This window comes from Carassius gibelio, chromosome B9 (genome assembly GCF_023724105.1).
Source record: "Carassius gibelio isolate Cgi1373 ecotype wild population from Czech Republic chromosome B9, carGib1.2-hapl.c, whole genome shotgun sequence".
In the NCBI taxonomy this organism is placed as follows: Eukaryota; Metazoa; Chordata; class Actinopteri; order Cypriniformes; family Cyprinidae; genus Carassius; species Carassius gibelio.
Window position 1 is genome coordinate 15,968,142 of NC_068404.1, and position 11,786 is coordinate 15,979,927.

Here is an 11,786-nt window from a genome sequence, read left to right on the forward strand (position 1 = left end):
TAAATGTTCTGATTGTCATGGACCAGTGATAAGCAGGTGTTAATGTGTCAGTGTGCTGTGTGATGGCACATGATTTATTTTGATAGAAGGAGAACTCTTATTTCTGAATGAGGAAATATAAAATCATTGCTCATGACAACGAGTTCAAGATGAACAGTCAGACAGCTCTGATCCTGAAACCCAGAGTCAGAGCTCTGATGAATCATCTAAACACCCCCCAGAGCGCAGAGTCTGGCCCGGACTCTAATCTGACATCCTAATCTGCTTTTAACCATCTCAGTCACTGGATGACACTGTAAACTGTGCAATGAATGCAGCTGAGATTATGATGAGATTTTGAAATATTGAGACTGCTAGCAATAAGAAATGTTCAGTACAATAACATCTAGTTCACGCTACCATTCAAATGTCTGGGGCTGGTAAGATTTTTTAAAAGTCTCTTATGCTTACTGAGGCTACATTTATTTGATTAAAATACAGTTAAATGATAAATATATCCAAAATAATGGGAAACATTTGTATCATTTAAAATAACTTTTCTATTTGAATATATTTTTAAAATGTAATCCATTCGGTAAAGCTGAATTATTCAGCAGCCATTATTGCAGTCTTTAGTGTAACATGATCCTTTAGAAATAATTCTAATATGATTTAGACTTAAAGAAATATTTCTTATTATTATCAATATTAAAAACAGTTGTACTGCTTACTATTTTTGTGGAAACCGTTCTTTGATGAATTACAAAACACTGCGTTTATTTAACTCTTTACTGTCACCTGCTGTATGATCAGCTGCATCCTTGCTGAATCAAAGTCTTCAACAACAAAATCTTGCTGACCCCAAACTATTTAACGGTACATATGTCTGCTCTTTATTTTTTAGACAATAAAATGGGGAACATTAATTCCTTACTCTTACCCCTTATGAAACAAAAATATATTGCAGTATATTTGGAAAATATCATGTAATATATTAGGCATATATTCTTATATATGGGATTTAATATTTATTTTTTCCAATATATTGCAATATATTGAAAGCAGCAATCATTTGTATATTTTGCCATATATTATATATGCATCATCAATATATTATTCAATGTATTCAAATATATAATATATTAGAAAATAAAAAGGGAAAATAATATAATACAATATCACAATATATTTAAAGAAATATATTGGTAAATATATTTCCCTTTCTTAAAAGACATCAGTAAAAACTGCTTCATTTGTTTTAAACCATTATAAAGTTACCAACTGAGTCACTCTAAATCACAATTTACACACCTTTACTATAGACTTGCCAACTTGCATCGGTCTCACTAGCCGCTTTCCCAACATAAGCCTCTTTGACATGGTCAAGGGTTCAGTCATGCCAGCAACTCAACTTCCTCCTGAGTTAATTGCTCTAAAGACTCTAAATTAACTCGTCTTGCTTGAAATAACACTGGCAGACATAATGACCGAAGAGCTTTTGACAAGCCATTGTCCTGCTCATGTTTGACTCAAACACACAATCACACAGACTGATTCTACTCCATCAATCACTTCCTAAAACAGATTCACAAATGAAGTGTGTTTCTAATTGGCTAGTTTTCTGGATAAAATCAGCGAACAACACAAGGTGATCCAATGACACTTTATTATTTATTTATTTGGCTGTTTACACACAGTGGTATCACAGAGAATAGTGTGACTCCTCAGGAAAGTTTTTTTTTTTTTTCAAGTGACATCTGTCAGAGACATGCATGGTTTAAAAAAAAAAACAGGGCCTGACTTTTTCATATTTTGAAATAGGTCTCTTGCGTTTACTAAGGCAGCATTTATATCATGTTCCCGGAACAGCTTCTGTGTACAATGGTTGGCACAAGCTAGATTAAAGTGAATTTTTTTGATTTGAATATGGATATTTTTCAAACAAAAACACATCGAGTCATTACAGGAGCCGTGTGAGACACTTTTTTTCATGGAAGGGCACTTTTTATTTAACTTCTTTTGGACTGAAGGAATGAAACACCCACTGACTGCAATGATAGAGCTTGAAAGATCAAAGACAATCTTTTACATAATTCCGACTGGATTTGCTGAAAGAAGAGAGTCATATACACCTAGGATGCCTTGGGGGTGAGTAAAACGCAGCCTATTTTTTTTAGTTGAACAAATCTTTTAAGAACACATATCAACATGAATCCCAATAGACCTTTATCTGGAGCTGGCCTGCCTTTACAAAAAAAATTAAATGCCTCATCTAGTCAAACGAGGATTGTTGTTTGAAACTTTTTAGTATATGCCAAAACTTTAGGGAATGCGGTGAACCATGAACCAAACACACGCAGCTGAAAGCAATCTATTTATGACATGAGTTTGTCTTACCAGATTCCACAGTGTGCATCTGTGTAAGTAGAAGGACAAACAGAACACTGAATCAAAGTGTTGATTAGCCATTGTTGAAATTGTTTTACAGGAAATCCTTCACTGACTCATGTTCTACTGTGACCCTATCTCACATTTAACAGCTTAGCGATATTATAGAGCACCAGAAAAGCACAGCCATTGAGGATTACCGATGCAGATACTACCAGAATGTGTTTCCATTGAATCCATTATCAGATGCCTCTGCTCCCTACTTCTGCTCATTGTACTGCCCCACTGAAACTTCATGTCTGGTCTTGAAGCTGCACTCACAGCTGGTCTCTGAGGGCCTTCTATTTTTAAAGCTCTTGTTACAGAATTAACGAACACATGAGGGCCGATGTACCAGCTTGTCAGAGACCAGCAAGTGTTTGACGGTAGCCTATCAGCAACAAACGCAGGTACCAGGTAAGTTAAGGTGGCACAATGGAACACAGGCAGTAGATAATGAAACCGGCACTTAAAAGAAGATAAAATGGCTCTAAAAAGTCCTAGGAACATATAAATGAGTAGCTTATCTGTGAAGGCATTCAAACTTTACAGCACGCTTGAAAATGTGTCAAGCACTTAGTAATAAAAAGATTAAAACCACAGTATCTCGTTATTGTCTAACTGAAACTAAACCTGCTCAGATGAAGCTTTATTAAGACCTTGCGTGACCTAGCGGTTTAAATTTGCAAAAGCTCTGTTGCAAAGTCACATGGGATGGGAGTATGCAAAAAAAGTATGCAAAAATTATTTAGATTTCAAGAGAAACAGGTTGGATCAGAAAACAACTTTTAGCATTCATGATAAAATTATGCAAATGTGAAACTGAATTTTGCCTCCTGATTGGACGTTTGATAACATGGTTGTGTTTCACCTGAATCTCTCTTTATCCATGCGCTCACTTACAAGAGGTGAACTCCAAGTGCTACAGAAAAGGAGCAGCCCAGTTATAGTGGGTGTATATTAAGTTTTCAACTTTAAATACAAAATAAAATAAAAATGAATTGCTAGTCTGTCCTGTTGTTGAAAATGAGAATTAAAACACCTTGCCCATGACATTTTAGCTTATTGATTATGCTTTCACGTATAAGTGTTTCATACTCAATTTCAGAAGTTTGCCTAAAATCACACATTAAATAAATAAAATGAAACATGTTAACACAGAGACATGTTTATATTCATACAAACAAATATTCCCATGCTTCTCTGACTGTATTTCACACTCTAAACTGAGAGGACAGTTCATGATGAGGGTAGAGTGAGAAGGCCTCTCTCCTGCCAACCACTGAGCATGATGTGTCAAACAGAGACGCTTACTATTAATAGAATGAAACATTTGCTACATACATAGTTTAAGTATGAATACAGTCACTGCTTTTCACTATGGCTGTACAATGAAGAAACATCATATACATCTGCTGAAGGTCTAACTGGGCACAAATCACTTCCTAAGCAGTCTAATCAAGGTTTTTTTTCACCATGAACCCAGCACCTGTTCAAGCACATCAAACCCAGTCTATATTGCAGACTAGTCGCACCTTCAAATACATTAGCCTACTGCCATACAATAAAAGATCACCTTTGATCAAGACAGCCCAGAAAGTTAGGTGCTAAAAACAAACAGACAGGAAGCAGACTTTACAAGTAGGAGAGGAAATGATCTACACCTTGTATTAAAAAAAAAAAAAAAAAAGCAGAGAGAGAGAGAGAGAGAGAGAGAGAGAGAGAGATTAATATATATATATATATATATATATATATATATATATATATATATTAACAATACAGGTCCAGATGAGGGCATAAGCAGGGACTTTACCTTAGTTAGACTGTTGTTATGTTAATTAGATACTCGTGAAACTGTGTAAAGCTCTGGTTTAATAAACAAACTAACTCAGGATGTTGAACCATGTGATTGTCATGTTTTTGTTTTCTTTCTCTGGAGTTTAACCCTGCACATCTGCAACTAAGATCATTACATTAGCTTAACCTTTCAGGGGATTAATTTACCTCTTTTGCGATTACGTTGAGGGCATCTTCCTCACCAGTCAACCCATTTTTGCTGGGGGTTCTTCTACGTCCTGGCCCTTGAGACCCCATTGGTAACTTGTAATAAATAAATCCTTCTGAGAAACACGCTCCTTTACGCGTGAGAACCGATCCCTAAGAGAGCTATTCCTTCAAGAAAGGCATAAGAAAAAGAAAGCACGTTTTTAACCCTAATCCAAAAACAGCAACGCTACGTCGTGTCTTTCACTACTGGGCTCATTGCGTTACATCCGTCTTTTCTGCTCTCTTCCTAGTGCTGTTCTGTGAGAGACTGAAGTCACCGGTGCTGAGAGGCTAACGAGTTTTCATGACACACGTGTTGCCTCTGAGGAGCTGCCAAAATGGCTTTAAATAATCTAAAGTTTGTTTGCTCAGAAGTTTGGGACGTAACAGCGTGATTTGATTGTCAGTATAACGGCGGGGTTACTTTTCTTCTCTTGCTTTACTTCAGTAATGGGGCGCGAATGAATTCGAGCGTCTCTTGGGGGAATTTGAGGGCTCGCACGCTATTTTTAATCTTGGGAGTCTGCTGCTAAAAACAGAAACCTTATCTTGCACTTCTTAAAGTCACACACGTGCACCTTTCGCAATAACTTTTACATTCTATTGTGAAGATGACAAAAATAAATATATCCGGCTGGGGGGAAATATAATAAACCAGACTGCTTGTGACTGGTCTCAAGCAAATCTTTCATCCTTGCCCGTTTAAAAAGTCAACAAACTGCACCAAAATGAGGAGCCATAACAGCTGGTATTTCTCAGCAGAAAATTGTTGCCAAATAGGCTACATTATCCGGCCAGAAAGAAATAAAGAAAGTTAATAAAACAACTACCGGTATATATCTAAGCTTGCCAAATCAGTTTCGTTTTTTCATTTTTTATCATGCATCTATAGCCTATTTTATAGAAGTAGATGCATCTGTAGCTTCAGTTGCCGGTGGATGTTGACATCTAGTGGTAAAAACGAAGTGGTAATTATTTTTGTTAAAAGAAAAAAAAAATCTTTCTTTATATATATAAATATATATAATGTTTTAATATAATTTATATATATATATATATATATATATATATATATATATATATATATATATATATATATATATATATATATATATAAGTATATTAATTAATCCGTTGAAAAACCGTGAAGAAATGTATTTATTTATGACATAAAAATGTTTGTGCGTTGCCTGCCAGCACTAATTGATCAGTAAAATGATTCAGCTGTGCACAGGTGATTGTCACTTTAAAACAAGTTCACAGTTGGCTTGGTGTTTAGTGGATGCTTTGAGGTTTGTTGGTGAGAAACATGGGTACGTTTTTTGTTCTGGTTGTTCTTGATATTTTCGGTTTTTTTCGCACCGTTCTGTTTCGCTTTATTTTGTTTGTGTGGTCTCTTCCGTTAATGTTCTTTTTCAGCTGCAAAGACAGTGTTGATCGTGTACGCGCACCAGAGCGCAGGCTCCTTCAATGCGGCTGTTAAAGACGCTGCTGTGGACGCGCTGAAGAAACAGGGCTGTAACGTGCTTGTGTCTGACCTGTATGAAATGAAGTTTAAGGCCACGGCTACAAAGGAGGATATTACTGGTGTGGGAGGCAGTGTTTTGTTCGTTTAGCTGATATTAAACTAAGAACTAGTGCTTTATCTTAACTCCGTGGCAGTAAATACACGACCCCCCCCCCCCCCCCCCTTCTCTTTTTTTTTTCTTTTTTTTTTTTCTTTCTCTTTATCCAGGTCCACCAAAGAACCCAGAGCATTTTCGTTATGGAAATGAGACCATGTTGGCCTGGCAGGAGGGGCGACTATCTTCTGATATCACAGATGAGCACAAGAAACTGAAAGAAGCAGATCTGGTTATTTTTCAAGTATGACACTTTCTCTTGTGGTGTGTGGGGTTATCTTAAATGTATATCTTCTCCCCCTTTTGGGGTGTTTGAGTCTTGACCATTTTTGTCAATTTCTTGCAGTTTCCCATGTACTGGTTCTCTGTTCCTGCCATCATGAAAGGCTGGATGGACCGGGTTCTAACGCTTGGCTTTGCGTACACCTTGGAAAAGCGCTACAGTGAGGGTGTCTTCAGGGTGAGGCCTGCACATCATACACCCCAAATGTTGGCTGTTCCTTAATGAAATTTGAGTGGGCTGTTGATATTGGTATAATTTGAGTGTTTATTTCATATCAGGACAAGAAAGCCATGTTATCCTTCACTACTGGTTCCAATGAGACCATGTTCAGCTCCAATGGAATCAATGGAGACATGAATGTTACTCTGTGGCCAATTCAAGTAAGAAATTCATTCTCCCTCTTTTCCTCTTAACTTGTCATAGTTATGCTGTTCCAAATGGGATAATTCCACTTCTGAAAGGTGCTTTGGGAATGAGAATGATCATAGTCACGATATTAAAGGGTTATTCCAAACTGAAGTGCTCAAAACTGGCCACCCCATGTTAAAGGTACACTTCTATAATGTACTGCACTAAGTGCTTTTTGTTGCGCACAAATCTTGTACTTGATGTACTAAAAGTGATTTTAGTACTTAAGATCAACTAGTGACCTGCAGTTGAGTAGAGTCATCACTTGTGCACTTTAGTTTATGAAAGTTTAGTTCAATTGTACTACTAACTAAAATTCTTTAAATTCAGAGGTCTGTTAAAAGTGCATTTGTTTATTCATGGTGTCCCAAAATGGCAGTCGAGTACACGAAGTTGTTCTTTTATGTACTAAATCAAGAAGTATATTAAATGCAAAATTAGTGCAAAAATTGTGCTACGCACATTATGGAAGTTGTTTTAACCTGGGACTTCAAAGGGCCCCTTTAGAATTAAGCATTTCAAAGGGTACATGGACCCTTTACTCCCATCGATTCTTTGCACTGGTTTAATTGTGACCATCCGTATAAATGGCTCTTCAAAAATGCAGTTTTTTTTTTTTTTTTTTTTAATTGTAGGTTTTCCTCAACTCTTGTCTTCATAAAGGGCAAAGCACTGAACTCTGGGAATGTAGCATTAATTGAGTTTGCATTTCATACAAACCTGCAACTTTCCTCTCTTTGTAGAATGGGGTCCTCAACTATTGTGGCTTCCAGGTCCTTGCCCCTCAGATCTTCTGGGCTCCCACTCTTCTCTCTCCTGAGGCTCGTGAAGGCCTGCTGGAAGGCTGGCGGGCTCGTCTTCATGGTCTCCTAAATGAGGCACCTCTCTCCTTCCCACCTGTAGACGTCTTCGATGAAGGGAAAGGCTTTCAGCTGAAGCCTGAAGTCCGGGAGAAACAGGCTGAATCTCCTTTTGGTCTCACTGTGGGCCACCACCTGGAGAAACCTCTTCCACCCCACAACCAGATGAAAGCTGGAGTGTGAGACCTGATGTTATGCTGTCCTCCAATGTTCATGTCTTTACGTCTCAAAGCTGAATTTTAGACATGAATAAATTGTTCATGTTTTGGAAGCGTTTTGTTTGGTTATTTATATATAAATGCACTGATCTACAAGAGAATATGTATAGATCAGGGATTTAAATATTAAGTTGTAGGGTTTGTGTACCCAAAGTGAATGTTGTAATTGTTTCATCCACATGTTGAAAATCAGTTTAATATTTGGAACACTAAAATTGAGTTTAGGTGATAGACTAGTTTGATTAACTGCTCAATGTAGACTGCCTTTACAAGCTTCTAGGATTAAGTTTTGTTCATGTACTTTTAATGGAGGGACAGACTTCTTGGAATTCACTAAATATTTAGTTTGTTTTCAGGAATTGCTAGATTAACCAATGTCTTTCAGGTTTGGGAAAAACATGAGGGTGAGAATGACCTTTTTGGTTCGGTTTGTGAACTATACCTCAATGTAATAATGGGGCATTTAGAAACCAAGACAAGTTAATTTTGTGCTCCTTAGTCAAGGATTTCTATATTTTCTTGTTCCTCCAGTGGTCTCCCCTAGGGACTCTTATCAAACCATTTCTAAGGCACCAAATATAAAAAATGTGTTCTGTTTCAGAATGATCAGCATCTTTAATATGGCACATTTATTCAGGACTCAAATTGGGTTTATTTGTTCTCCAAAGGGTATTTGTCCCACCTGTGCTCTTATTTTCCCATTTCCTGTAGAAATTCCTCCAGGGGCATGTCCTTTTCTGCAGAAAAACTCTGCAGATGTTTGTAGATGTTTTGAATTCTGACTGCATTTTTAAAGTGCATTAAACAAAAAAATCCAAATGGTGATGAGTAATATGGAAACCGGTAGCCATGCAGTCCCTGAAACGGAGTATATTTAACTTTATTAGTTTCCTTGCTATTCAGCTCTAGTTGGAAGAATAAACATTTTTTTAAATGTACAGTGTACATTAACATTACTGTAAATGCAACAGAATTAGCCCAAAAGCTATTTTTCATCCGTTGTCCCAATTAACCATTTAATTTTTTGTTACGTTGTTCGCATACTATTTTTAAAAGCCGTGTATGCTGTGCAGTAAGGAGTTCAGTATTCCTTTACAAACGTTCCTTATTTGACAGAAAAACTCCTGAGTCCTGCATAGTGACCTCTTGTGGTGACATTGAGTTTATGCTAAAATATCCCATGTTCAAGGTGTGGTCTAGTTACACAATACAAGACCAGTGTTGATGTTAACTAAAATAGTTTTATTAATTGAGATAAAATCTACATATTAGATGAAAAAAATTGTAACTGTCAACTAAGTGGAAGTACTAACATTACTGTAAAAAAAAAAAAAAGCTTAGAAATACCTAAAAACCAAAACTACTAAATCACTTTATACTAAACCTGGCATTGTATATTATGAATATTATTGGCTCTGTGATTAATTGCTTGGTCCCTATATTGAAAGTTGCTAAATGCAGAAAATGCTTGAATGTAAAAATACACTTTAAGAACTATTTTCAGTTACGATTGGATTATAAATCATTGTCTGTTGACGGTTGACCGCTTTTAGTCAAGACTGTTATGTGGGCTCTGCAAGGGAGGCATTTGTGGTTTAGGTGACAGTCTTGATGCACAGTCTCCTGGGTGTAGTACAGTTTTTCGCATTCACCACACCTTTCCTGACGTGTCAGTCCATAACAGTCATTCTTAAAATTCTAACATGCAGACCACAAGCAAGTCTAGCATTTAAATGCACAGGATATTTTAATGACTTTAATAGTTATTACAATATAGTAATGGCTTTATGAAGTATTAATGAGTATTATTAACTCATTGTTATCTTTAGGTCACTTTCCAAAACCATTCAAGCTCGTGGCTATTAAATATCTTATTAAGAAACCACAACTAGATCCAAATTAACTGGCAAATTACAGACCCATTTAAAATCTTCTGTTTATGTCTAAAATTTAAAAAAAGGTTGTGTCTGTTCAATTGTGCTCCTTCTTACAAAATATAAATAAAATAAAAAATCCCTATGAAGCATTTCAGTCATGTTTCAGGCCCCACCATATCACAAAAACTGAACTTTTTAAATTACAAATGACTTGCTTCTTGTGTCAGAACAAGGCTGAAAATATGGGTGTTTAATAGACAGCAACTTGTATTTTGAAAACCATATTTCCCATGTTACAAAAACAGCATTATTCCATCTTAGAAACCCTGCAAAGCTATGAAACATGTTACCCTGTTTCTGATGCAGAAAAGCAAGTTTGCATTCATGACCTCTAGACTGGACTATTGTAATTTACTGCTAGGTGGTTGTCCTGCATTTTCAATAAACAAGCTAGAGATAGTCCAAAATTCAGCGGCTAGAGTCCTTACCAGGTCAAGAAAATATGATCATATTACCCAATTTTTACAGTCTCTGCACTGGCTACCTCTTAAGTTCTGTATAAGTTACAACATATTTTTACTCACCTATAAGGCCCTTAATGGTTTAGCTTCTGTGTACCTAACTAGCCTTCTACCACGTTACAATCCATCACGCTCCCTAAGGTCAGAAAACTCTGGACTTTTGGTAGTTCCTAGGATAGCAAAGTCCACTAAAGGAGGTAGAGCTTTTTGCATTTGGCTTCCAAACTCTGGAATAGCCTTACTGATAATGATTTGGGTTCAGACACATTAGATTAAAGACACATCTCTTTAGCCAAGCATTCAAATAATGCATCTCATAATCTTGTACTGCAGTTATATCTGATCAAATGCACATTATTATTCATTAGCTTGGGTTGAACAAATCATTCTTGGTTGGTTGGAACAGCAGCAAATTGATCGATTCTAGTTAGTTATGAAACAGAACAGATATAACAATAGTTTATATGTTAAATTCCCAAAGACCACTAATAGAATTAAACTGATTGTGAACATTGATCAATTATTTGGTTTTTGACAATGGATGAAATGCATCTTAGATTTAGATGTAAAGCACATGATGGGATTGTTCTGTTTTCAGTGCACAATCCATAAGGAATCACTTCTATCATGTTTCCATGACCCAAAACAAGGATCCAATTAGAGACTTCAATCCGACACACAGTATCCCGCCATGTGTTTGCGGTAAATCAAAGGAGCTTCCTCACTAAAGAGACTGTCCTTCTGGGAAAAACGTGGAAGCTTGACCTGATTTTGGGTTCTGTCCTCAGGGTTATTAGATGAAGTCATTTAAACTCATGTCTTTCATTTAATAGATCCTGATGGTGATTTTTTTTGATCTTTTAGAAAGTCAAGTGACAATAGCCATAGAAAATTTGTAATTTTGATTATTCAAAGGACAAAAGATGAGGACATTTCTGACAAATAATGGAAACATTTTTGTTTTCAGTTATTTCAGTTATTCATTGTTTTCAACACTGTTATAAAGTGATTATTTATACAAAAATTACAATTCTGTCATCAATTACACCTCATGTTCCACAAGACAAAAAAAGATATTATGTCATTATTTTCCATACAATAAATGCGTTCATCTTTACGTTTCAGACTGCATCTAATTACAATGCAAAGCTTATTGAGTCAGACAGAACAACATTAATCAGTTTACACTGTTTTTTAACACCAATGACGATGAGTTTCCGTAAATAGCACAAACTGGAAGTCGAATAGATTCCCATCTTCAATAAACTGTGCCACTGAGTTAAAATAACCAGCAAATGAGCTCCTGATGTCAGATGGAGTGCTGGTCCATCCCCCACTGCATTCAGCCCTGCATGGCACTGAGAATGCACACTTGGGAGGCTTGAAACTGGAACCACCTGGAACACAATGGCGTGGCCTGAAGTCTGTTTTCCTCACATGATGGCACTCACCACATGTGCATATTTCACAGCCGTGCTTCTTTCTGGAGGTGAAAGATGTTTTTTGATGTACACCCCATATGCGTGATCTTAGTTAATTTAT

The 11,786-nt window shown here is 36.5% G+C and overlaps 2 protein-coding genes across 24 annotated transcripts in view; one reads left to right on the top strand and one right to left on the bottom strand.

Moving 5' to 3' along the window:
- The window catches only part of LOC127964664 (leucine-rich repeat flightless-interacting protein 2), a 36,119-nt gene extending 30,801 nt beyond the window's left edge, over positions 1 to 5,318 (bottom strand). For 3 of the 23 annotated variants that reach the window (XM_052564922.1, XM_052564924.1, XM_052564926.1), the window contains exon 1: positions 4,414 to 5,049. In XM_052564922.1, coding sequence (XP_052420882.1) covers positions 4,414 to 4,503 — 90 coding nt within the window. In that variant the 5' untranslated portion in view covers positions 4,504 to 5,049. Of the gene's footprint in view, positions 1 to 4,413 lie in introns of all 23 variants that reach the window. The other 20 variants (XM_052564935.1, XM_052564928.1, XM_052564921.1 and 17 more) reach the window with 17 other exon arrangements.
- Positions 5,319 to 5,640: 322 nt separating this feature from the next.
- Positions 5,641 to 7,899, top strand: LOC127964511 (NAD(P)H dehydrogenase [quinone] 1). Its single transcript, XM_052564731.1, has 6 exons — positions 5,641 to 5,768; positions 5,875 to 6,042; positions 6,191 to 6,321; positions 6,424 to 6,537; positions 6,639 to 6,740; positions 7,512 to 7,899. The coding sequence occupies exons 1-6, from the start codon at positions 5,765 to 5,767 to the stop codon at positions 7,809 to 7,811; spliced, it is 819 nt and encodes a 272-aa protein (XP_052420691.1). The 5' UTR covers positions 5,641 to 5,764; the 3' UTR covers positions 7,812 to 7,899.
- The last annotated feature ends 3,887 nt before the right edge of the window (positions 7,900 to 11,786 follow it).

What these genes read in the sequence shown, in the direction of transcription:
- LOC127964511 (XM_052564731.1), top strand. An exon ending in CAGATCTGGTTATTTTTCAA is followed by an intron (nt 6,322 to 6,423) that starts GTATGACACTTT and finishes AATTTCTTGCAG; the next exon opens with TTTCCCATGTACTGGTTCTC. An exon ending in ACAGTGAGGGTGTCTTCAGG is followed by an intron (nt 6,538 to 6,638) that starts GTGAGGCCTGCA and finishes ATTTCATATCAG; the next exon opens with GACAAGAAAGCCATGTTATC.